Source organism: Homarus americanus, unplaced genomic scaffold (assembly GCF_018991925.1).
Source record: "Homarus americanus isolate GMGI-L3 unplaced genomic scaffold, GMGI_Hamer_2.0 scaffold52806, whole genome shotgun sequence".
NCBI classification, from domain to species: Eukaryota; Metazoa; Arthropoda; class Malacostraca; order Decapoda; family Nephropidae; genus Homarus; species Homarus americanus.
Genome location: NW_024720773.1, coordinates 8,189,810 through 8,217,767, shown reverse-complemented (window position 1 = coordinate 8,217,767; position 27,958 = coordinate 8,189,810). Strand labels below are relative to the sequence as shown.

At 35.7% G+C, this 27,958-nt stretch overlaps 2 protein-coding genes across 4 annotated transcripts; one reads left to right on the top strand and one right to left on the bottom strand.

The window, feature by feature from the left end:
* Positions 1-334: 334 nt before the first annotated feature.
* On the top strand, positions 335-16,310 carry LOC121861002 (tubulin alpha chain-like). Of its 3 annotated transcripts, none has more exons than XM_042358446.1 (5): positions 335-855; positions 11,523-11,647; positions 12,155-12,252; positions 12,764-12,936; positions 13,274-16,310. In XM_042358446.1, exons 1-5 carry the CDS (start codon positions 826-828, stop codon positions 14,216-14,218), a joined length of 1,371 nt encoding a protein of 456 aa, XP_042214380.1. In that variant the 5' UTR covers positions 335-825; the 3' UTR covers positions 14,219-16,310. The 3 variants fall into 3 exon arrangements, with proteins under 3 accessions (XP_042214380.1, XP_042214379.1, XP_042214378.1); XM_042358445.1 differs by lacking the exon at positions 335-855 and adding an exon at positions 6,153-7,707 and having other exon boundaries at positions 12,158-12,252; XM_042358444.1 differs by lacking the exon at positions 335-855 and adding an exon at positions 6,193-7,707.
* A 913-nt stretch (positions 16,311-17,223) lies between these two features.
* Positions 17,224-27,773, bottom strand: LOC121861003 (separin-like). Its single transcript, XM_042358447.1, has 12 exons — positions 27,686-27,773; positions 26,703-26,814; positions 25,466-25,592; positions 25,067-25,158; positions 24,054-24,187; positions 22,857-23,006; positions 22,098-22,259; positions 21,543-21,755; positions 21,150-21,245; positions 20,072-20,277; positions 18,678-18,845; positions 17,224-17,775 (listed from the first exon to the last, which is right to left on the bottom strand). Exons 2-12 carry the CDS (start codon positions 26,812-26,814, stop codon positions 17,535-17,537), a joined length of 1,701 nt encoding a protein of 566 aa, XP_042214381.1. The 5' UTR covers positions 27,686-27,773; the 3' UTR covers positions 17,224-17,534.
* Positions 27,774-27,958: the final 185 nt, after the last annotated feature.

Sequence of the window (27,958 nt, the reverse complement as noted above, 5' to 3'; positions counted from 1 at the left end):
TGTAGAGATGTCAGTGATAGTAACAAGTAAGAAGGTCATTATTACTACTCTGTGTGTGTGTGTTTGTACGAAGCGAGAAGCGGTGGTGAAGGGCATTTAAGGACACGCCAGGTTGTTCACTGTTGCACCAAGACGTTAACAATCATATCAACACTTCCATAACCTAATCGAGTGCTTAATAAAGACCTAAGTAATTAAAGTATTATACAAAGAAATGAGTTAGTTAGAGAATAATGACAAAGATTTAAAGCACTATTTTTTTACCCCAAGCACGGACGGGTGTTAGTGGTGGAGGGTGGTGGGTGGTGGTGGTGGGCGGGACATCACAATACAGAGACGGTGGACTCGAGCACCGCCACCACACCACAACACACTACGCTCCACACACCTCCCCACTGTTCTTGAATCGTCGTGGCAAGAATCATGTGTATTTCATCTGTGGCTGAATACCACTGAGGAGATTAAACAACAACGTGATAAAAGAGAATAATATTTAATTCTAAAGTTAACGGTTGCGATGTGAAGAGATTTTTAAACCTCTCTTCTCTCTCTTAAAGAAACAAAAGCCGAATGGCAGATGAAAGGAAGTAATTGACCGATGAAAACTTCAATGTAAACTCAAATCAAGAATAACAAAGGAACTCAAAATATTTATAATCGTGATGAATTAAAAACTTTATCAACAAGTGTTCCAAGACCCGGATGATATTTGGGCACCAATATTCCTACACACGACACAGACTATAATATTGTACACTGTGCCAATCTTACACAGGCGAGAAAAATAACCTGAATTAATTACGAGGAAGATCAGTCAACACAAAGATGGTGAAGTTATCGACAGAAAGAAAAGTGGTAAGTAAGAATTGAGGTTTATTAAGTGTACTGTACCTTTGTCTCGCGTCTTGTCAGTAACTCTCCCAAGCGAGGCTCACCACCACAGTATCGACACGTTCATTATGTGTTTTTATTTCCCGAACTTGTGATTGTGTTTATATCTTTTGTGTGTGATATCATAAAAGAAGCGATGTTGTGTGTGTATGAACGAGGGGTTGGTGATGTTAGCGAGAGGGGGGGGGGGAGGGGTGATGGTAGCGAGGATGTTTGGGCTAGAAAGATGGTTCAACTGCATTTTAAGGCTTTGTAATTCTGTATGATGATCAATTAGTGCTGACCAGATGAAGATATTGTCATGCAGATGGAGGAAGATTTGGACATAAGAGTCGAAGCCTTTGTCCAGAATAAATTTACACCACTTAAGCCTAAATAGAAAGACTCACGAGTTTATAACGCCTTAAGTCACCCTATCTAGAGTCCAGAAACCCCTCGAGTGAGTCTTACTGAGGGTGAGTACATCAGGCCTGTGTATTTAAGTCTTTATCCACTTGCGAGACATTAATCAGTATTGAAGCGGGCGGGCTGGTTAGTGGCGCTGCTTCACACACTCGGGAGGGAGTCAGGACGTGCTGGTCACACTTCTTGATCTGCCTAATGTTCGTCCAATTGTCTCTCAAGATTACCCAGTGAATATTATATAATTTAGACAGAAAATATATTGTAAATATCAAATAATTTATGTATTAATTAATGTTTGATATATAAAGTAAAATACAATAACCTTTAAAATACAATATATAGAAAATCACGGTGACTACTGTATGTCGGTCAGCAGAAATAAAGATAGAGATTCATTAGCTTTATATACAAGATGTTTTAATATATGAGTGATAAAATGATTTCTCTTTACAGATAAATACAGTTTGTGTCTTTATAATACCTGTGTGTGGACATAATTATCCTTTCTAAATAAGAGATACAAGTGAATCAACTCTATCAACTGAATATGATGTTATTATAAACGTATTCCTTAAGGTGAAGGGATTATTGAATTCGTTGTGTGTGTGAGTTTTTTAATGAGTCGTGTCAGATGGGTTGGTTAGGTTAGGTAAAAAAAAATCCCTTGGGTACACTAGGTCACGGGTCAAGATCAACTCAAACACTCACGTTATGGTTAACTGTATATGTGTCTTAGTAAATTATCTTAAATGGTAAAAATTATACCACATTTGGGAAGAATGAGATCAGAAGTCAAGGTTCATGTATGCAGTTGGTTTGGCCTGGTGACCATCTTTGTAGTGTTTATTTATAAGGTGGTGGCGTCGGTGAGGTGCGGCTTCAGGTGTAAACATCCCGAGAACGGGTTCTTTGACGACGCTTGTTGATGTTTTTGTGGTTCAACTGTCAGGGCTTGTAGGTCCTCCTCCACTCATCATCTTAAAAGGCCTTCGGGATACTGTTTCAACAACGGCTCGTTTGATTTTAAATTTCAACAACAAATAATTTAAAAATGTTCAAAATAAGGATATATTTTTACTATAATAAATTGGAGGCAAAAATTTTCAATATCTTTCTGATTGTCATTTCCTTGTCGTCCATTTGTGATCACTTCTGCATGACGCTGTTGCCACGGCCACGAGATCTCAAGAATTACAAACAGACGAAACATTGACCAGAATAAATTTAGCGCAACTTGTCACGAAAATTATATATACCTGGTAGAAAACAGCCATATCAAAACTTGTTATATTCCTTTGTAACGATTACTGCATTTTGAAATTATAAAAAATATGATGAACAGAGAATTAAGTCACTGTTTTGCGCACTGATACTGTTATCAAAATTAATCCGGTATTGGAAAGGTTTCTGAATTGTTTATTTTATAAGCATTCCAGGGAGAGTAGAATGGCGGTGAATCATGCAAGCCTTTTAGCCTTGACCGTGAGGGAGATTTTAACTGTGTCCCCTTTATCGTGACGGTTCAATTGGGCTCCAGATCTAGACCCTTTAACCTAGCTGAACCCAACCAATAAGACCTCAAATCCTAAAGGGCTCAAGTCTTCAATTTTTGCACCCTCGTAAACACATCAACTCTTGAGATTGTCATGATGAATGTACAGTACAGTATATACCAAATATGGAGACTAGTACTTTATATTTATGAGGTATTCCTACGGGTTTACAGATACGGTACTGTACACACAATACTGACCGTCCGACTTGCACAACCCAATCACTGCACTGCACTTAATATATACACCTCTATATACATAAATCACACTGTCTGCTTGTGTGTTTGTGTGGCTGTTCGATATACACGGCTACAGTTTTGAAAATATAAAGCCGATGGAGATGCACATACACCTAATGAGTGTCACGAAGATGGAATTTTGGGGGTAGGCTCCAGTGTACGCCCCCACCCCCACCGCCACCCCTAAAGGTTGATGCCCTTATTTAGAACATTTAATTTTCTGTTTCTTTATTAAGCATGGCTAAGGATTTTAAGATAAGAGTTGAAATTGGATATGCTTGTGTAAAGGGCCCTGGGACTGCTGACGGAATTCTAATAGTGGGTTCCTTGTGCACGATCACTTTTTAACATGCAGGGCACTAATTTGGTGTGGTTATTTTTTCTATGTGCTCTTAATTTTGATCAAGGACGGACACAGGCTATGAGCTATCCATTTAATTCTAGGGGACGGGCCCACCCTCCTCTAGTTAACTGTACTTCGTTAAAAACAAATCCAGGCTCCGACGGACATCCTAGCTAGTACTGTATAATGAATTTTTGTATTTCCTTCCTGTATGCATAGTAGACAACGTTATTTAAATAGCACTGATAATACACGAAATGCGATGCGTGTTTAGACTCTAGTTACACAATTGCCAAGGATGTTTGTCACTTCACTGGTTGTTCTTCATATGAATATTAACTTAAATTTATTTGTGAAAAACAAGAACTTCACAATGCGACAAATAAAATAATATTAACTCCATACAAAGGAATTAATATAACTTTATATAAATATGAATAATTGCCGTGTAAACTATACAAAACAAAAATTAACATACTGTATATAATATATATGCATAAATGAGATAATAAATTTAAAATAACACATTATAATAACATTTCGAATTTACAATAAACATGAATTAATGTGACGTAAACTCATCACACAAATCCGAACAAATATAAATAAACACGACTTTAAATATACACAGACAAAAATGACTATGCTATTAACTTTACAATAATATAAATATATACACTATCAACCTCGAGAAAATGTGAATTAAGTAAACTAAAGCAGATTTAACTCCGTACAGCTGTGGTCTGATGAAATAATGGCCTTGTAACTGTTTGTACTTTCACTCGATCATACAAGGTAATTTACGAACACCCAAGTATAAGGTCTTTTATATCAACCTAAAGATATACAATTTATCAGGGGGTGAAAGAATTCCTATAATACTACTACTACTAATAATAATAGAAATAATAATAATAATAATAATAATAATAATAATAATAATAATAATAATAATAATAAAAGTGCCTTCTACATGGAAAAAGTTTATACTGTATTATCATTTAACTCAAATATTAATTACACACCGAATCTCAAATATAAAATTCACTGATAATTTTCCACAATTCTGTAAAAAAAAATAGTAATACTCTCAATACGAAAACAAATATAAGGAAGTAATTTCTATCAAACTATTAAATGTTTAAGTGGACTTGCTGGCATGGGACTAGTGGTATAGGAAGTATATTCTGTCCGCTTTTTGTGGTTTGTGGTCGGCAACTAATATCGCCGCGTTATTTTACAGGTAATATCAGAAGATATTGTTGCCCGCCTGCAGAGCACAATGACGCTACAGTTTAAATACAATATAAACGGGATAGGAGAATCATATGAGCTAAACGCCATTTCCTATTCGTCTTAACAAAGAACCGCTTGACAGAATCTCCTTGGCGGACTCGGATTACAGCGAGATGTCACTTTAAAATGACGCTGAGTTGAACATTTAGTTATGTATGCATTTTATTTTCGAATGCACTTATTTATCTGTCTCTAAATCATTTAATAAGCGCTTAAGTTATCAAATAGCTTCTAGTGGGTGTTAGTTCTCAAGAAATTTTAATAATTGTTTTTCTCACTTTACACTAACTGAATTAAGAAAGCAAACATTCAAGAGCCGAAGGTTAGGAATTTGATGCCAGCGATTGTTTGCTGACGCGCATCCTGTCACTCTGTCCACGTCGGGAGATGTTATGGAAAAGTGTTGTGATAGCACCGACTGTAAGCTCATTCTAGACCACACTTGACCAACACTGAAGCAGCTACTCATACATTCTGGAGCCGGTACATGCCCATTACAGGGTATCATGACGTTTGGGGTTTTCCTCGTAGTCAGGATATAACCGCAATAAAATAAATACAATGGGTGAAACTTACCTGAAATAGATCGCCTAATACTTAAGCTTTATAACTGTATACAAACTGATCAAGTTTATTCCATGTTACTCGACTACAAAAAAATAAACTGGCGGATTCTTATTTCAGTACTATGATCTTAACTTGTTATACCCTGTTCGGTACTAGTAATGTGTCACGTCTAATGTATTTCTGATGGTCTACAGTACATGTACACCCAGTTCAGTTAATTAAAATTTTAAGTAAAAACTCGATTTTTTTTAATCAGTCGAACCAAGGGAAGAGTAAATTTTAGTGGGTAAGATTGCCGTTTGGTTTGGTGAGGTTAAGTTGGGCTCCAGGGTTTATGTACTATAAAGACTCAATAAATCGAAGACTGCACCTTTTTCCTGAAATATTACTTAAAATGGGTATAATTGAAAGTCGCAGATGACGTGACAAATTTATCTATCCATTGTTAGAAGTGAGGTCAAATGTGGTCGTTTAATATGTGAAACTGTCTTTTATTTATGTGCAGAAATGTTTTTTTTATATATATGTGCAGATTTATTTTGTACATATAATGAAAGGAAAATCTACCACGAATAGTTCCGTTATTGATGAAAATATTTAAGATATCGATCGTTTATATCGGACAAAGTTGTTTCCTGTCAATATCAGATTGTTTTCCCCCTGAATTTCTTGTCACCACATCACCTGAAGCCAAACAGGAAACACCATAAAACACCGAAGCCTTATAACTGAGATGTAAAATTTTCAGGTTTGAGAAGTATACATGTACGACTGGTGCTTCTCAGGAACGTTTACTCAACTTTACTTGTAAAAATGAGTACTACAGTAATAGTTCCGAAATCGAACTACAGGTATAAGTATTTCGAAACTTTTGTTTGGTTTAAAAGGTTAACATAAAGTTGTCTTAAAACCTTACCATTTCTATAATAGAATCTGAAATCTGACTGGAAACCTGTGGGTAAACCCTCCCAACTTGCGTCGGTAATACGTAATTATCTAACACCCGGCGATGTACAACGTGTTGCGCTCTGTGGCACGGCGCATTCCAACCCAGAACCCAGATTCAGTCTTCCTTTTAGATTTTGTTCGGGTATCTTTCTACTGCGGATACAAATGCAGCAGGAAACATTTTTTACTGCTCATTAATCATCACAACTCAACTCTTTTTAAGTAATCTATTCAATAATATATTATTCTGATCGTTGGAAACAGTAATTGCGTGACAGTGGTTGAGTGGTGCCGGGGCCGGGTAGTGTCACTGGCCGCTGTGTTTACAAACAAAGGTGTTGTGTTGGTACTATTTGCACGAAGTTCAGCGTGCCAGGCAAGAAGTACTGTTGTCACACTGTCAAAAATATATGCAGTTGCCAAAGTGACGCTGTGTTATTCAAAACTCTTGTTGAACGATGTCGTTATTTGGATCTCGTTTAAATTGTGAGAACTTGAACATGAATGGATTAGGTGCAGAACAGTGAAAATATATACCGTAGATTTAATGAATTTTTAATGTTAATGGATGGAAAGTTGGCAAAATTTAAAAAGTAGTTATAACATTAGTCTCAGTCGCTTCAGTGGTACAGTATTGGATACGGATTTCATCATCAACAGCAACACTAACTCAAAGGTTGATCGATAGTATTGATTTCCTCTTCATAAAGCAACAATGGATACAGCCGCAATAAAGCTGTTAATTGACATTCAGCATGAAGCATATAAAAATGCTATGGAGTTGTTTGTCAGTCAGCTGACAAATAAAATTGATGCTTCCCAAGCACAGATAATGGATTTAGCCAAAAGTCTTGAATATATTCAAGCTGATGTAGCCGACTTAAAATATCAAGTAAAGCAGCTTATAAGAGAAAAAAATGAAGACAAACGAACCACTATGAGGTGGCAAGACCAAATTCAGTCCTCCAGCAAACTAGTAGAAGACCTAGAATCTAAAGACAGTTGTGTTGATAAGACCAGTCACAACAGTCTATGTATAGAAGGTATACTGGAAGCTGAGCCAGAGACACTGCTACAGTTGGCGGCTACAGTGACGACTCTATTTCAAGAAAAGTTGGAGATGTCAGATGTGCCCTTGGAGCAAGTTTACAGAGTGGGCCAACGGAAATGTAGCCGACCACGTTCAGTTCTTGTCATTTTTTGTAACCCCATTGACAGAGATGTTGTTCTCAGACGCTCTAGGATGCTGCATGGCACAAAGATATTTATTTACGAAAGTCTCTGTCCCACAACACAAAATGTGTTAAATGGCACAGAAGAGGAAAGATTACCATACCTTAGTCATGCAGAGTTAATTGCAAAATACAAAGGTGTTGCCCAAGACTCTTCATCAGCGGTAATGTCATCGTCCTCGCTGGCCACCGCCAACCACCACGACTCAACTTCCACCCACAATGCTGATACGGTGCGGACCTGAACACCTGACTCCACTCCGCATGCCACTTGGGTTCTGCGTGTCCATAAGAAGTAAAGTTAGTTAGCAAATGTAGGTCATCAGTATATTCTTTGACAGTTTTGTTTTAGGTGTTAAAGGAACAATTAGTTTAAATGTCACACTTATTATTATTTTCCACTAAGGGGTTGGCATTGGCAGATTTATACAAGTGCTGAATCCATTCAATTAACATGAGTGAATGTGAGAGTAAAAATATTAGGTAATGTAACAGTAAAAGGTGTTCAGGGTTTTAGGTGTTTGTACAATTACATATATATGTGAAGTATGTCCAGAGTAGTCTTGTAATTACTATTTTATATTACATCCTCAGAGTGCAGTCATTGAGAACATCCTCAGAATTTAATTGATTTAAAACCTACAGACCAAAATACAATTAATATACTGTAGTCAGATTATATTTTGATGGTTTTAGTTTTTCAGGAACAAGACTTGAAGATCAGCTAATTCCTCAGTATCAAGTAGATGCACTATTAGAGACAGTGAAGGTATCAGTGTCAGCCCATTTACTACACTGATCATAGCTTAGCCACTGATGACCTGTCATTCACAGAGCTGTGTTGGAGTGTCTTTGCAGAGTTGGAGTATCAGGATGGGAAGAACCTTGTTGATTGTTTTTGTGGGCACCAAAGGTAATTTAAATAATATATTCATGAAATGGCAGGTGTATTTGATTAGATACCTAATACTCTAACGCATCTGTCTGCCCGGTGACTGGAATTATCAAACTTAGTAAAGGAAAGGGAGCACGTATCAACAGCCATGTTTGGAAATCTAATCCATTCTAACATGCAATTTTGGCAATAACAAAACCTTATCACATAACTGAGGCCATAGCCATTGTCATTACTTACATTTGCAACTTAAACACACATCAGGGAATCCAACTACAGTACTGTAGGTTCTTAATACAAAACTAATAGCACACTTAACTAATTCAAAAGCATAAAGTGAAGCACTCATTTGATTTAGAGAACTATACCATAATGTTACTTCATAATGTACTAATACAGTGTCGTGGCTTTTCATGTAAAAACTTAACCACAAACAGTAGTCCATTCCAAGTAGATTGTATTCACAGTCTCGTAATGTAAAAATAATTCCTTGTGAGTGATAACAAAACCTCTTATTAAAGGCTAGATAAAATATGCAACTGAAACTGATATATTTTATACAGTATTGAAATTACATGACTGACTGAGAAAAAGAAAGTGCTGAACATTTTAAACTTATGTTCCATCTATCATTTCATAATTAATTTGTAATGAAGAGACGTGTTAAAATAACGTAACTGTTCCAAATTTTTACACACTTTTAAATGGTCTACAGTACCTTCACAGATATTAACTTATGTCATAATGGAATAAGTCTTTGCTGCTGGTACTGTTAACTTCAAAAAAGAAATAGAAGTCCATGCCCAGATACAATGATGTAGTACAGTACAGTACCACAATTCACTTAAATAGTTTTTTATTACTGTAGAATACTGTATGCCTGTACTACCTTCTTTAAATTTTAGGGTATACCTTTTTTAAATTTTAGGGTATATTTTGCCCCAATAATTCTAAGAATAACTTTTCTCTGGTGGAACAAAATATAATTATTACCTGTAATTTTAATAGGTCAAACTTTTGTTCTTTTAATTACACTTTTAAATGACATTTGTCAAAGATTTCTGGTACTAAAAGTCACGAGTTTGTTTGGGAAGTAAGGACGTATCTCCATTAACCTACAGTATTTAGAATTTTTAAGGCGATTTTTTTTCTTCTTCAAATAACTTAGTATCGTATAGAGTGCAATATTTTTAACAAGACTAATACTCTCTGTTCTATCTGTTAAAATGATTTCAAAACCTTTTATATTTTGTAATACTGTACTACTGTACCCTGGGGAAATACTGATGACTCTCATAGACCTGTAATGGTACTCTTCGCTTTATCAAGTACAGGGTACTGAACTGTACAGTACTAACTTACAAGTGAAAATATGTAAATATTAAAAGAACCCGTGTGGAGGTCAGAATATTAACTGTTCTTTAAACGCAATGGCATTTTTCAGCACCATGAATGTTTCACCTTATGACAGGACAAATATGCCTTAGTCTTAATAGGCCCCAACCAAAACCTAACCTAGTCATACCTAACTTCACCAAACCTCTTGGATTTGGGCCAAATTTTTATGGCCCACAGTTTCATGGGGCTCCATTCCTAAATGGCCTCAGTCCTTATACCAGTAGTCCAGTTAGATCAGGTTGGGGCCTACTAAGATTGGGGGCCCATTTCACCTTCAGCCATTTCAATGAATGTCAGCATGACTTATTTCCCAACAACAACTTAACTGGTTTTCCAGCTCATTGAACACATTTCCTCATTAAACTATTGGTACTGTACTGTAACATAAGCATTCCTTCACCTCAGTCAGACCTCAAAAGCAACATACCTACTGCAGCTACAACTTTTTTTCTGGAAATTATATTTTTTTTAGTAACATACAATTACATTTTTCATCTTTAAGAAAAAACAAAATACAGTATGAATATAAAATACATATTCACTTCATTTTTTTAAATACCAAGTATACAGTACTTTTAGTTTTTGTATATTATTTATAAACTGCAAATACAGTACAGTATATAGTACATGTATTTGTATTAGTGTTTTAGTTATCATTAAAAATATGCTTTCAAATCATATACAGTAATGAATTTTTAATAAGTATGTACTGTATATGCCCATTCTGAAGACTAATTTCAAATTTTAATTCATCTTACAATAGTACAGGTATACTTTTTCATTTGTACAGTGTTCTGTTGTCATATATATATATATATATATATATATATATATATATATATATATATATATATATATATATATATATATATATATATATATATATATATATATATATATATATATATATAAAGGTATAACTACAATACATTTTATTTAATCCCAATTTTCAATCATTTCCAGTTGTGCCTTCATCAGTAAATTATGTTTTTATAACATTTCTCATAACTTAAAATACAGCTACAGTAATATAGGCTATGACACCACATGTTCTTCAAACCTGCTTTTCATATTATTATTATTGTCTTTACTCATTTAACATTACAGTACCATTAATATAAATATTCATACATTACTGCTGCAGACTATATTAAAAAGAAAAAGTTTTCACAAGTACAGCACTGTACTCTGAATTTCACAGCTTTTCCACAGCACCCGTATTACTATACTGTAAAGGATCTCAGTAAGTGTTGATATTCTGGCAGCTCCCGGCACTTGCACAACTGAGGCACGCTGTTATCACTGGTGATATTCTCAGAAACTGTTCTTCTAAAAACAGCATCCCAGAACCTGTGTATCTCTTTGCATCCTTGTTAGAGCATAGTGCCCCAACTTGTGTTATGGTACCCCTAGCTCTTATGTTACCAAGGTAGCTCCCTTGAACTTGTTACTCCTAGCTCTTATGTTACCAAAGTAGCTCCCTAGAATTTGTTACCCTTTGCATCTGTGCCACCAACATGGCACCCCATAACTGGCACTACTCCTAAGTACTTGCCTTTCTTCCCCAGAACATGTCATATTCCTAGCACTTACCCGTTATGTTACCTCCCGAGAACTTTACTCCAACCAAGTTACCTCCCCAGATTTATGTTACTCCTTGCTCTTGTATTACCAAGACAGCTCCTAGAACTATGTCTCTGTACCAGGTATTGAAGAAGCTCTTCAACACACGAGTAAGATGTGTGTATGTTGCAGGGTGGCGGGCGGCAGGTGTTGTCACTGCACGTGGGTCAGGCAGGAGTTCAGATTGGGAGAGTTTGCTGGGAACTGTACTGCCTCGAACATGGCATCTTCCCAGATGGTGTACCATACCCGGCCATGTGAGTATGATCTCCTATATTCTCTCTTGCTTCGTATTACGTAGGTTTGAGTTCACAAGTATTTGTTCATGCAGTTGTACACGACAGATCTTTCAAAATACTGTACCTATATCTCCTAATCCATTACTAATGTATACAACATTAAATCTATACAACTGTCTGTAGCATGTGCCTATTCACATTATGGATGATTTTATTCACCCATTTCTTATGTTAGTTACATTTTACAGCCATTACGGCATACTCAGATGCCAGGTAGTGCTTTTTTATTAATTTAGTCTTCATTTTTATGATCACTATTCCTCCATAAGTACATGTGATAAGCAAAAACAGTGAACAGATTATTTTCCCATTTGTTTTTTGGTATCCTGATACAAGATCTCAAGGGCTGCATTTCAGTAACAACCATTAAGTGATTATTTATTTAGTTTATCAGCACCCTCTCTTGCTGTTGATGTATGTACAGTATGCCCTGACCTGTACTAAGAGTTAAATGTCTCATAACAGCAGTGAAGAGTCATCCCTGGACCCTTTCTTTTCTGAGACAAGTGATGGCAAAATGGTTCCCAGATCTATCTTCATTGACCTTGAGCCCTCTGTTGTAGGTCAGTACAGTATTAAACTTGTTAATATACAGTACAGTATATCTTCCATGAGCATGTACTGTATATACAGTACAGGTACCGTATATATTGTGTATGAAGCTTACTTTGTTTCCTTTTATTCACGATACACAAACTTTCGATGCCTGCTAGTCTTGATACTTTTCAACTGTTAGTATAATACCTGTACAGTACTGATTTTTTGTCATGTAATAAGTTCATGTTGTCAGCTTTTACTTGTATATACAGGGTATTTCAGAAAATCTTGGTGTATTTCCATTACCCCTGTATTTCTGTCTCTTGATATAGTTGCACAGATCAAGCTTCCAGTATTGTTCTTCCTCAGTAATAGTAAATTATACCAGTGGTGACCTCAGCAATTAGCATTGGTCAATAAGAAATTTACATATATTTTTCCAAACTTACATTTTCTTCTCAGATTAGTGAATTGTCAAATTTTTGCACTGTAATAGTACAAGTTGATTTAAATACATCATGATCATTACCTTGGAAGATGAGATCCGGCGAGGGACACATCAGGACTTGTTTCATCCAGCTGACTTGATCACACACAAGGAGGATGCTGCTAACAATTTTGCACGAGGTCGTCACTCTGTTGGCCGGGAAGTGGTGCACGCTGTAACAGAACGGATCAGAAAGCAGGTTGAAGGCTGTTCTGGTTTGCAGGTAAGACACGGTAATTTCTCCCTATGGTCATGATATGTGTCTAAACTTATGCTGGACAGTTCAACCATACAGTAACTTATCAATTTATGTGATAAATCTGTATCCTAGTTGTGTATGTAGTGGATGGTAGAGAGTTGCATAAAAGCCTCATCTTTGTGTCCATTTTGGTAAATCCTAGACTGTTCCATAGTATAACATGGTTCACTTATACTGCCTGAGTCTGGTCTTGTATATTTGAAAGTCACATATTTTATGTTTTCATTAATTGTACAACTTAATCATCAAAATTTAACAGCTAGTAGTACCTTAATAAGTTAATGTTTTGTTCTCCTGACAGGGCTTCATATGTACCCATTCCTTTGGTGGTGGTACTGGTTCTGGCTTTATGACACTGCTATTGGAGAAGCTGGCCCAGGAGTACCCAAGCACCAGCTTAATGAGATTCTGTGCATTTCCATCTCCACGAATGTCAACAGCTGTGGTGGAGCCATACAACACTATCCTCCATGCATCAACAACCATGGAGTATGATCATTGTGTCTTTGTGTTCGACAATGAGGCCACATATAACTTGTGCGTGAATAAATTAGGAATTGGACGCCCGACTTACAACAACTTAAACCACCACGTAGCACAGGTAGTGTCTGCAGCTACAGCCTCTCTCCGCTTTGATGGTGCCCTTAACGTAGATGTGCGAGATTTTAATACCAACCTAGTGCCACTTCCTCGCCTACATTTCCCAGTGATGACATATGCTCCAATTGTATCAGCTGACAATGCTTATCGTGAGCAGCAGTCTGTTTCTGACATGACCACTGCTTGTTTTGACCCAGCCATGCAGATGGCAACATGTAACCCAGCTACTGGTAAATACATGTCTTGCTGTTTATTATATCGTGGTGATGTAACACCAAATGATGTGCAGAGAGCAATATCAGCCATAAAGCTCAAGAAATCTGTCCAGTTTGTGGAATGGTGTCCTACAGGATTCAAGTTGGGAATTAATGGTGGGCGTCCAAAGGTACTGCCCGGAGCAGACCTGGCCAAGATGAGTCGTTCTGTATGCATGCTGGCCAACACTACTGCCTTCAAAGATGCCTGGGCTCGTGTCAACCATAAGTTTCAACTCATGTATTCCAGGCGTGCATTTGTACACTGGTTTGTTGGGGCTGGTCTTGAAGATTCTGAGCTGGGAATTGCTCAAGAAAATGTTGCACAACTAGTTAATGACTATCAGGAGGTTGATGGTGATGACGGAAAAGTCGATGCTCATGAATTCTAAAGTGGCTTTGGTATACACTTGTTGGTACCAGTAAAAGTTCTGAAGAATATTCAGCAAGGTTTTATATGTGACGAGGATCAAATAAAATTTAACGTTTTTATAAGCACCAGTATACTGTACATTATCACTGTAGCTTTGGTATGGAAAGTAAAGCAGTAAATTACATTGATAGCTAAATAGTGATACATCTCCAATTACTATGTCCTGATGTCAGAATATACAGTAAATTTTGATTGGGTCAGATCTCCCTCCATGAAGAGCAAGAGAAAGTTATTTTGTGTGGTCATTTCCTTCAACTATTCAAAGTTTTAACTAAATGTGTGTGCATTCCATCCATATCTTAATTGTCAATATATCTACGTCCAGTAAAGCTCATCCAAGGTTTTTAAGACCAGTACTCGTGTCAAAAAATCTCTTTCCAACACATCATTTTAACACTTAATACATAACACAATTCATTACACCTTCCTCATTCTTCACTTAACACATTCATGACCTCTCTTACAAAGATTCAACATCAAAGACTTCTATTATTGTCAATCTCAATTACAAGTCCTGTTTTACTCAATGACTTCTTTTTGCAGAGTATCAGTCTCAGTGATCTGTAGCCCAATATTAATCTCGATTATCTCTCACAATATCGGTCATGGTGATATCTATTACAAAGTATCAATCACAATAACTGTTATTGCAAAGCCAGTACAGTATCACCTTTGGCTTTGTGATACTATACAGGTATCAGTCAGCTTTATCATTCTCTCTCTCCAACAATCCAAAACACTGTTACTCTCCAGACAGTTCAAAAGAGAACAATAAAACAGACAATAGTTAATTAATTTACTCTTAAGGCCTTCCTTACCATATGCTATAATAACTTCCATTCAACATTTATGCTGCTGTCGTACTTGCATTTGTCAGCTTGGCCTTACACTAAGGGAGGAGATAAGACCTCCCTTGACAATCCTCACAAATGACAAGGCAATGGACAGGACCGCCCATTGTTTGTTCACCTTTTGCTCATGCATTTGCTTTAGGTATTTTACTAAAGTACGCAGGGTACCCCGACTTCTAGCTACCTAAAAGAAGTACGAGCAGAGCTTTACACTCGGCTATGTTACTCGTGTTCTAAGTCTGTACACATTTCCTTTTTAACAAGTTTGCTATCAGTGAAGAGTGGCATGTATGATTTAACACCTGTCACCAACGATAACATCTGCTGTGTCTTGCATACAAAAGTGTTGCATTTCAGTGATAGATCCAGTTCCTCCATAATCAACACCTGATAACCTTTTCTGATATTGGCATCAAGTAGTGAAACCATACCTGAGAAACACAGTTCTTGAATAGGACAAAGGGCTTATTATTGCTCATGAATGTCTATTCTGGATACTGATTCGTCTCTGTTTAGCAAAAGAGGTTTGTTAACCCCCTTAAAAATATTGGATCAATCCCTGCATTTATAACCTTCTGTTTTTAAATTGCCACACAGTCACACTGTTGAAATATAAAGACTATACTGTATGCATATTTTCGTTGATGGGAAGAAAAATGAACATTTAACATATAAATCAAATTACAGTACAGCATTAGTAAACTTGTGAAAAAGATAGCCATTCTGGAATGTGCTTTACAATATATAAAGCAAATTTACTTATGATTCAGTTGATCAGCATCGCTATATAAAGTGAAATGCAGAGCCGACAACTCCTGGTCAGGCCAGAGCTGTCAATCTTCAGTTAGGTCAAGACGGTCAACTCCCAGTCAGGTCAGAGTTATCAAATCAGAACTGACGAGGGAGTTGACACTTGTAGAGATGCATGGCCAAAAAAGGTACAGTATATATATATATACATATAATCCACTTCAGTATAAGGACTAAATAGAGGTTTTTCATGATACCTCTAATATTTTCTTTATTAATAATGTGCTATTAAGTCTTCTGTACTATATTGCGAAAATACAGATACAGACAGCTATCTCGCAGCATTTGTTACAAGTGTCAATCATCTCTGTGAGCGAGCACGTTCATTCTGACTATTGTAGTTCTGTATCCTACTGTGTTTTATACAACTAAAATAAACATTTCTAGTCTTATTCCATTTAATACCCAACCATCAAGCCAGAGTTATTCAATACATGTGTATTCTTCATTTTACAAGCTGCATAATAATAACTGGTGGAAACTTTTTTTTTCTTTTTTTTTTTCTTTTTTACCCTTTTGTAACTATAATGTAGGGTACTGAAAGCAAGTCAACATATACACATACCCAGCTATTCCACACACACACACTACAGAATATATCATAATGGTTGCCCCTTATGTTCAAGTTAGATTAAATTAAGTTTGGTTAGGATAGATTAAACCAGGTTAGGTTAGATTAATCTAAGTTACAGTGTTTAATCATCAGGCAAAATAAGCCGAGATGTTTAATCTTCAAGTGATCCTAAGTTTAAGTTGTCTAGTGAACCATAAAACTCTATTGGACAAACACCAATATATTGTACTCTAGATACTGTGGGGAAGGTCACACGATATGGCACAAGTTTGAAAAATACTGTAGGGAAAATGGCTAACAAATATTGAGGAAAATTAATGAAAAAGGTTATGGGAGAAAATGAAGTAAAAGTTATGAGGGGAAAATATTAAGAAAAATTTAAGAAAATGAGGTAAGTAATGTATGAGTTACATCAGTGCATTCTTAGCCATTTTTGAGTACCTATATAAATACGTACAACAATTATCACAGATTATTCTTCAAGAGTTCCACAAACCTCAAAAATGACCAGAACTGCTAAACTCTACTTAAAAATCCCAAAGAACATCCCCATACCTGTAATGGCTGTACAGTATTCTCAACATAAAAGAGAATTTGCTTGGATTTAAGACTAGATACAAGTGGCGTGGTAGGCTCAAAGATTTTCTTTGTCGCATAAGAGATCAAGCACATCTCCCTCTTGCCTGAGACTATACGCCACCCCAAGAAGGAAAGAAATAATAAAACATGTCAGTTGTAAGGCTTTTATAGTAAAATAAATAAATAAAAGTGTTATGTAAAATAAACATTGTATATTAACTCCTTCAGTACAGGGACACCACTTTTAATATTTAGGTTGACTAATACCAGATGATTTTATTCAGCACTGAGGGGAGCCCATACACAAGGGATTAACAGTATGTTAAGGTACATCATCAATAAACTCTATGAAAATACATCATTCTCTACACATTCAATAAAACCTGTACGTACCATATAATATATAATTCATAACTGGTATACAGTACTATATATAAAACCAAATTAAAAATAAGTAAATTTCAATCACTTGATTTGTTAACGATGTGCAGAGGAAGACCGTAAACTGCCAGTGCCGCGGCATTGATGTACCAGAGGCAGAATGAACGCGATCGAGCAACCAGAAGAGCGATGTCAGAAGGGGGATTGGCTAAGGGGGAACCCGACTCGCCCTTTTGGCCTCGCAGTGCTTGTATCATCCCGCGTGTGAGGTTATCTGTGTCCTTATCTGTGACGTCCCACAACATTCCGACCACACATGGGCTGTCCACGAACAAATACAATACAGAATACGTAATCAATTTAATAAAAAAGGGAGGGACAAATAAATAAACAATAAAAATTAAACTGAAAACATGTTAATATAATGGATAACTGCAAGTAAATACTACTGTTAATCTTCACAGTTCTGTCCTGTTAACCTCGGGCAGTGACATACACTACCAGTGTATGCTTTAGAACAAATGCTGTACGTACTGTATATTCTGGTTTGCAAACTTAACCTTGATCCTTGTCATGAAACACAAGTGGTCCAAGTTTTAATAAATGATCCTGAACAAAATAATCATGAGGGACCAGCTACTGGTGTATGATGAACAGACGGATGGATGAATGAATACAATCCAGTTTAGCTAGCTCAATCAAATTTTGGGTGGCATAATTAGTTTAGTAGAGTAAGAAAAGTTAAAGGTAATTTTGACTTCTCTAGTTAAACATATGTCTGTATGTTAGGATAGTAAAATAACTATTAATTATCACACATCTAAAAGAGAAAGTATCAATATAAATATATAAATACATTAGTCCATTTCAACCCTTTCACTTAGGGGACACTACTTTTATACTTTATTTGTAACAGTATACGATTTTATTTAGCTCAGAGGGGAACCCATACACAAGAGATTAAAGGAATATAACTCGAAAGGGCAATGAAAAGAAAACTAAGACGTCTCTCTCAGAGATGCTGAGTAAACTGTCAATAAATATTATTTGAGGAGAAATCACCAGTCCACAGGAAATGGCAGCAAAATTATGAATATGAAACATTCAGAGCAGTTATAGTGTAAGAACTAAGAATATTAAATATTAAAAAACTACCTCCAGAAGAACTAAACCTATAGCACATAATTCAGACATTAAACATAGCATCAGAAATTGGCACCTACCAATTTGCTAACAGGTAGTTAAGGACGACCCCCCAAGGTTCTGGAACTCGTCCTCTGGATATTAAACTCACGGAAGAGCAGCCATAAAGAATATCTATTCCCCTACACTCCACAACCTCAATCAACTCCCCGGGAAGATACTGACTGCCAGAACCATGACCAATATATCTGTGGATTATAAAATGTGAGATAATAGGTGGTATCAAATATTAACATAATGAATACTGTACAACCAATTATCAATATAAATTACAATGGAAAAATACAACAATATATATATAAAACACCACACATACACACTTATGAGGGATAATAGTGTTCTATGGACAAGGAGAGTTAAAGATTAGACTTGGAAGTGTGAAATATTTCTACTCTGTTTCAGTTCCTGCCTGTCACTTGTCTTGACCCACTCTACTCTCTTCCTTGAGGTCTCTGTATCCCTTGGTCAATCCCATAAGAAAGGCATAAAGATGACAGGTAGATGATAAATAGTTTATATGATCATTTACTGGTCCAAATTCCTGGAATGTAGAAATTTTAAAACCACAAATTGTGTTGAACTCAGGATTAATTCTCCTAAAACTGCTAAAGGAAAGTATGTCAACTGAAAATCTATTTTACCAAAGATTTGAGTACTGTAGCTATTTTCAATATAAACTAAAGAATAAAGTAATTTTCTTTTCTCTCGTTTTCCACTTACTACAAGATCATGGTGGTGCAAATGACAAGTCTACTTGTCTCCAGTGAGTTTGAAGAGTAAGTTTTATGGTAACTGTCAGAGAATGATGACACACTGAGGCTTATTTGTAGACTTTATGACACAGAGTGTTAGAGAATAATGAAGTAGTTAGTGTCCAAGTACTTGTAGAAACTAATAATACTGTACACTCAAACTGACAAAAATACCATGGTTTATTAGATGATTTCCTTGAACGCATTTTCATGACAGTAGCTAATCATTTTATAGAAGCCTCATGATTCTAAAGTATTCAGTTGACAGACACTTCACTGAATTAACAATATATCCAAGATATTGAAGGTTGTTCTGAGGCAGAAATGTATTCTTTGAATGGTTATGATGTTTTCTAAAACTTTTGGCCAAAAGTATTACAACATCTTGGAAAGAGAGAAAACTTTTGCCTAAATACTGTATGTATAATGAATATGTATATCCATATGCATATACAGTACTGGCATAAAATACTTGGTTAAAAAAACCTCAAACTACATGAAAAGGCAGTAATCCTACTGGCTGACAGTCCCAAGCCAATCTAACTAAACCAATAAGATTTGGGCCTTGTCCTAATGGAGCCCATTATCAATGGTTACGTAGGGGCTCATTAGGACTGGGGCTCACTTGACCAAGTCATAAAAAAAAATAATAAAACACTCACACAAATACATCCTGCTCGGTGATGGCACCCTTGAACTCAGCATGATTTGGTCTGCGTCCAACAACACCCGGCCAGCCAGTCTTCTCAATAAAAGACTTCAAGCGCTCTTTTGACCTTGGCAAGTTGTCATCTGGATCTAACACGTAGAAGCCTTTACTCGGGTCTACGCCTTGAACTAGAACACTTGAGCTTTGGAGTGAGTGATGCTGTCAAAGGTAGATTAAGAAAAAAAAATTATTGGTGTACAGTACATATATCAAAGAGTTGTAAAGCACTAAGTATACAGGATAGCAGAGAAGCAGTGGAGGAGCATGGGCAGTGAGCCATCTGTGGGAGCCCTGGTCACAAGTCCAACCAGTATGAGATATATAAATACATATAGTAAACTACCTGTACATGTATATGAGTACAGTATGTAAATAAGATGCACGGTAAAGTACTTTGTAACTTTAGGGGCATGTAAAGTACTAGATGGACTGTCCCAGTAGAACTACAATCTTATCTTCCTCCTTCGTCTGGCTGTCCAATATAATCGGCAAAAAATCTTAATCCATCTTAATTTTTGAAGTAGTGTCACATTTAAAAGCATGACTATCAACTACAGTAATTACAACATAACCTTGTTAGTTTTACCTCTCAGACAGTTTAGTCCAGAGGTACTGTCATCATCCAAGTTGTGTCTCTGGATGAGACAGTGTGTTAACCTGAAAATTGTCATCCATGATGTTCATTAGCTTGAAGTCAACCAACACTACATTAGATATTTAAACTTAATGTTCGTCATGGTTACAAATTCTTCTGCGGTTCAGTGCCTGGATGTAAAGGCTTTCCACAGATCATCCACACAACTGCAATGTCTCTCTAGAGGAACAACAGAATGTTTCAAGTATACAATGAAAATTATTTCATCAACACGTACTCCATCCTGTGAACGATGTAGTTATTTTACCTAATCTCAAATGTTGCCCGAAGACATACAGAATGTAAATTTTGGTAAGGGTGAGAGAAAACATATGTAAATAAATTATTGTATAACTAGGTAATATATGATACAAAAATAAATATTAAAGAAACAAACCTGATATAAGAGGGTGAGCATACGAAGATTGGGCATGCGGGTGACTGGCTGATCCCGCAACACCCACATCATCTCCCACGGCAGAGACACGATGGTCTGAAACAAGGCGCTACACCTCACTTAATGCACCTGAGAATAACACTAAAAAAAAATCATATCTGGCTCTATATTTTTTCATAGGAATGTATTTCAGCTTTTATAAAGGGAGTCTATGGGAAAATGTGATCAAATTCATAAAGGTTTTTCAGCAACAGAAACCTTTTGTAAATCAAAGAATGCCTGTAAACACATGATTTTTACTGCACTGTCTTAGAAGTTCCGGGTTTGTAATTAAAACCCTGCAATTGCATCTAATTTATATTTGCCCTGTCAACTTCAAATCAGTTTTTATACCCTATCCAAAATCAGTATCACTGGATTTCTTGGAGCTCGCCGTATTCGATCCAACGTTCGTTCTTCTCTTTGAATGACAGCATAGAGGTCTTTCACGCGCTGACTCCGCACTGACTCTTGAAGTAAAGCTGCAACACTTGCACGCATGTTGATAGGGGTCACTTGTTCATTGCCTTTGAGTTTTTCCGTTGGTAATGGACAGCTAATAATACACTGGAGAAAAATACCACTCATATAATTATACATCAGTTTATCTCTGAACTATTTTGAGAGAAAAAAATGAATACGTACTGTCTTGACACATACATGAAATGGTCTTTAATTTGATGTGGTATGCAACTCATCACTAACTGTGGATCAAGATAACCTAAACGATCATTTATCTCTTTATCAATACTAGTTAGGGAAGTTACATCACATTAAGAAACTGGGAAGAGAACATAACTGGCCTGGTGAATTTAACCGGCCTGGTGAACTGAACTGGCCTGGTGAACTTGAACAAAGAAGTGAAAAAAGCTTACAATGAACAGTATAGATTACTTTAAAATTTCTGACCTGTAAGAGTTGCTTCTGAGAGGATGTAAGCAGTATCTCGGAGTTAGTAAGAATACGAGCAGTAGTTTGTTCCAATAGGTGTTGGTAGCGAGCATCAAGTGACCCTGGTAGCATACAACACCAATGCCGGAGCCAAGACACCTCCATACTCCTCACGAGACACTGTTATATAAAAATACAAATCTTTAGTGTAAAAATTTATGGCAACAACTTTTACAGTACGTACAGGACTTTCACCACAGGAGATATACTCTACTGCACCTGTACTTCTATTCCTTTAACTGTTCTTATACTGTACTTAGATTTTTTAACAAATATCTTAACGTGTAAAACATTGCTCCATACGTAAATCTCAGCTATATAATGCAAATGGTACAACTTTCATCTCCACAGAAACTTCAAGCCAGCAAATACAGTACCAGTGTGATAGAAAGGACATCCACCAGCACTTACAAATAGTGCCCAATTAGATAAATTAACAAAATTGGTTAAAAAATAACTTTCAGAAATTCTAGGTGACCCTTGATATAATTATATACTGTAATCCTAATATACGGTATTAAATTTATTTTTGGTAAGCACCTATCATGTATTACTTGATGGTTATCTTAAATAATAGTCTGGGTACAGAATGATTTTTTGGATACAGTGTATTTAAAAAAACATGAATTTGACAAAAGAAAAAAATGCAGCAGAAGCCATAAATGGGGAGAAAATAGAACATGAAAAAAAAAAAAACTTACATAATCCAAATCTTACCTTAAGCCTGTTATTAACTTCCTCTCTCTTGTTGAAGTATTTCTCCGGGTCGTTACGGCAATCCTTGTTCATACCTCTATTCTCCATCTTGATAAGTTCCAGCTCCTGCCCGAATCCTCGCACTCCCTCGGCACTGGGGGCTGCTATAGCCTGTTGTACATACAGTATTTTTACTTTATTAATCTCCGATAGTCTCTGAAAGGAAACGGTAAAACAATTTTCATAGTCTAGCTGCGTCCTTTTCTCTATGGTGCAGGATGGCTGGAGTCAGGAGCAACACAGACCCTCTCACCTTTGTTTTTTTCAGGCTGCCTCAACAAGTGTGTTTTGTTATTGCCCTACCCCCCTCCCAAGGCCCTTAGATAACTTGCTACTGTACCTAGAATATACATCACCATCACACTTTTACAGTCATTTTCCAAGGTTTCGTGGATTAGTTTGACTTACTTGACGGCAGATCACTTTGCTGTATAGTTTCTTGTGACCTCTTTCTTCAGGTTCTTAACTCTTGAGGTCATTTCTCACTACCTCTCCCCATATAACTTTTGGCCTACCTCTAGCTCTCCTTCCTTCCACATTCAAACACTGCACATTTATGTTATTACTCTTTATATTATTTTGAGAGCACATTACCTTTTATTTGGCTGCACTAAATTTAAGGAAGACATATACACCTGGCAGTTTTTCCTAGTCAAGCACATGCTACAGAAACTAAATAATATAAATGCTTAGGTACTAGATGCCAGCCAGAGTGAGACAATAATCAGGCCAATTAAGGAGAGCAGAGAAGTCACTTGACCAGTCTTAGGGTTGAACATAACCCCTGGAATGGATTGGCTGAAACCAAAGTGGATGCTAAGATTAATTTTCTATTCAAAGGCAAAGCAAAATTACTGTACAGTATTTCAAACTGGTTTTAGATTACATAAACTGGCTAATTCACACTAATTTTATGCTAAATATAATTGAAAATTCACCATTAATACTTAAACATTCCAATTAATTATTTCCCAATTACTTAGTCCCAATACATTAGCTGCATCAACCAGCTTTATGAATACCAGGCCTGACTTGCGATCAGCCTTGGAGAATTTTTCATTGGCCCTCATCATTTACCCCACCTGAGCCCTTCCTGACAACAGTGTTATGACCAATTCTTGCTCACCCCTGTACTCTATACAGTATAATAAAACACACCTGCACAGTTACTATTGGCTTTGGACCACAGGAGCAGCGGGACAGGAACAGCCCTGGGGTCGGAGGATGGGTGTTAATATCCAGGAAGTTGAACTCTCCAATACTCTGCTTTGTGAGCTGTATCACCGTCCACTCTGTAATTAAAGTAAAAAAAATATATATATATATATACCTTTCAATATATTACAATTCAGTTGGACTGCCTATATATATATATTTTTTTTAGATGTTTCAATGATTACCACACGCACTCATTTTATATAGCATTCACTTAACCACTTATTTTACATAGCATTCATTTAACCACTTATTTTGCATAGCATTCATTTAACCACTTATTTTACATAGCAATCTTTTAACCACTTATTTTGCATAGCATTCATTTAACCACTTATTTTACATAGCATTCATTTAACCACTTATTTTACATAGCAATCATTTAACCACTTATTTTACATAGCATTCATTAACCACTTATTTTACATAGCATTCATTTAACCACTTATTTTCCATGTTTGCACAATCAACCATTTATTCTAATTAATGCATATTTACATAACACCTTTTGCCCAATAGGAACTAGAAGGTAGGACTAAATAATTTCTTCCTTGATGTTTCAGTTCTTTCCTATCCTCTTCCTTCACTTACCTTATACCAGTCTTCCTTACCATATCATCACCTCTTTCTTGTTATTTTCTGTACCCTTTGATTCAACCCACATAAAATAGAAATAGTTTTGAGAAAATTAATGGTACATTCATCTACTAAAGTTTGTTCGCCTCTTCCCTGAACCACGAACCCAAGATTCAGACTCGTCAATCCAAAGCATTTATGGACAGAATAATGTATCAGTCTACTAAACCAATACCTGTAGCACCTTGAGGAAACTTTGCACCAGCCACGAGCATTTACAAAAAATTTGTACACCAACCACTGTGTCATGCAGCAGCACAAGCACAATATAATAAGTTTAGCGATACAATACAGGACATTACATGATGAACAACACTAACCTGGTGGGAGTTTCTGGAGGAGGTTTATAGTTTCATCCTTGTCAGTGGTGGCCATTATAATTTTATCAGCTTCAACATCTTTTGTTCTTCGACTGTTTCCGTTATTTGTTTGAGGTAAAAAGTTTTTAGTCTTATAATCAATGCCTTAGTCTTCTAAATGTAAGAAAGTCTCATCAATATATTCTAAAATTGATACAAATTAATCAATAAAGAAAAAGAGTTGAATAAGTTTTAGACAACAGAATCATTTAAATTCTCTGATCCATCTATGCCCCCAAAATTACTTTAGGTTCACTGCCATCACAACTTTGCTTCTCAATGATGTCACTGACCATCCTGCATATATCTGCCACAATCTATTTATGTGATACAACATTTGGAAAAGCCTATAAAAGTCACCTAGACTTGCAGAGCAGCTGATCCATGCGGTGATTAATCTGTGTTGAATGAGACAGAGACAACTGGTGAAAAGCATCCTCCATTTTTCCTGCCTCTAATGCTTCCTTTGCTGCACCAATATGGATATCTGTAAATGATACACTTATGTTTTTTAATACTGTACTGTACTGTATATATATATATATATATATATATATATATATATATATATATATATATATATATATATATATATATATATATATATATATATATATATATATATATACTGTACTGTATATATATATATATATATATATATATATATATATATATATATATATATATATATATATATATATATATATATATATATATATATATATATATATATATATATATATATATATATATATAAAACAGGGGCAATATGCAGAATAGAAAATACAGTACTGTATATACTGTTTAGCAATACTGTAGAGTACTACAGTTTATCATGATACACCCAATAAAGAAATTAAAACATTTTGGATAGCAGTTTTACTGAAATAATTCTTTAAAATTTTATATATTAACTACAATTACCTTTATGTGCACTTACTCATACAAGCAGGAAGATAAAATCTTGTGAATGGGGAAAACATACCATACTGTACTGTATCTATTTCATAAGGGATAACTCTTTCATTAGATGTTAATGACCAGTACAGTACTCTGGATGTATGATAGAGGCTGAGGGTAAAGTGAAAAACAAGTTTGATCATTCAAATTGTTCCATCTTGACAAGGGTGCCACTGAGGGATGAGTAAGTTCCTCGCTGATCACTGAACTACTCTGAGATCTTGAAGTGATACACTATATCCATACACCAGGTCTGGTTAAAATGCACCTCTACTCTAGACATAATTATGATGTTGAACTTTTTGTATTAACAATTCTTAAATGGAAAGTGTGAAAAGCATGCATATGTCTGTACCCCCTTCAAGGATGCAATACATTAAAATTTAGAGGTTCAGAAATGTCAAACTCTTACTCAAATAACAATAAATATGACAACATTTGAATGACACATCCTGAGTATCAAGCTGCTATAAATGATAAAGCTGGCATAGTTAATTTACCAATACATTACTGTTCACACACAACCTTACTTAACCTAACCTATGGGGACAGAAAAATGATGAAACTGCAGTTCTGAAACAAATTAAATAGAAAAAGTTTGGACAATTTCTTAAACAAAAGAAGTAAAGACACGAACCTGTTGTTAGGACACTGGGTGATGTTTGCGCCAATTCCATTAATGACAAAGCTCCCATCTTGGCTAAAATGTCATTAGTTAGACTCTCGACTGTTCGTCTTGGAGAGTTCATCTGGAATTACAGGTATATTCATTAAAGAATTTAAAAACAAAAGCTTAGGAGTGTTGATAAGATAAAAGCTGGGCGGCTTATGTTTATAGATAAGTGCCTTTTGTAGTTAAGAACAAGGGTCCAGGTTATCCAGCCACCAAACAAAAAATCTCTAAAAAAGAAAACTTATTTCTCACCTCAAGACCAAAACAAACTGGATGGAGGAATAGCACAGTTCATATTTAGGTGTTTGCCCAAGTTTCCCATTACTAAATATACTGCCACCTACCCACTTCACAATGATGCAATACTGACAAATAACAATTGTAGTGATTAAGGTTAAGTTTGGGAGGTTAGTTTTATTTATTTTATGAACAATGAATTATATTATGTACAGTACCTGTATCTATATAAAAAAAAAATCTATGAAACGAACCAAGTTTCTATTGCAGAAAATAAACTTGGCAGACAGACACCTCCTATGAAGAAATAAAAAGAAATAAAAATACACAAACGCATTACTAAAATAGGTTGCCTTCTAGGGATATTTTTCATTAGGCAGCAGGTGAACACAGTCCCTTGTACTTTACACTGTCTTTCTATGTACAGTACAGCAATGCTCTTGTTGATAATGAATAAAAGTTTATCTAGATCATAGAAATATACGATAGTTTGTTTGTATGTGAAATCTTTATAACATATAAAAAAAAAGTTACACATACGATCGGTAATACTTAAAAAAAAACACTGAAAACACCATGGCCCGGAGGAGTAAATGTCATCAAATTACAACAGAAACCAACTAAAGAACAATTGTCTCCCTTTTTACAAGTATCTATTCGTAAGTTTGTCACAAGTTATATATTACAGATGAAAGTTAAATAGACTATACCTTCCATAGAATGTTAAATAAGGAGAGGGAGGTAGAAGGATCACTAGAGGCGGCACAGTTTTGAACCCTGATTAACACTCAACCACATCTCCTTAGTTACGGTTCTTGATCCAGTTAAAATAACACCAATATAAAACATTCTTCACCGTTTGATTAACTTGTTACTTTAAAATGAATACAAAATTATAAATTATTATTTATTTTATGAGGATAATTATACTATAAACGACATAATAAAGGGTATATATATAAACTGATTTATAGTACTGTCTT

Excerpts from the sequence above, each read along its gene's own strand:
- LOC121861002 (XM_042358444.1), top strand. The coding sequence starts at position 6,958 with ATGGATACAGCCGCAATAAAGCTGTTAATTGACATTCAGCATGAAGCA. Across the intron at positions 7,708-11,522 it reads CCACCCACAATGCTGATACG|GGTGGCGGGCGGCAGGTGTT; the intron begins GTGCGGACCTGA and ends TGTATGTTGCAG. Across the intron at positions 12,253-12,763 it reads CCTTGAGCCCTCTGTTGTAG|ATGAGATCCGGCGAGGGACA; the intron begins GTCAGTACAGTA and ends TTACCTTGGAAG.
- LOC121861003 (XM_042358447.1), bottom strand. The coding sequence starts at position 26,814 with ATGAACTCTCCAAGACGAACAGTCGAGAGTCTAACTAATGACATTTTA. Across the intron at positions 24,188-25,066 it reads CCTCCAGAAACTCCCACCAG|AGTGGACGGTGATACAGCTC; the intron begins GTTAGTGTTGTT and ends CTTTAATTACAG. Across the intron at positions 20,278-21,149 it reads TGCTCACCCTCTTATATCAG|CATCACTCACTCCAAAGCTC; the intron begins GTTTGTTTCTTT and ends TACCTTTGACAG.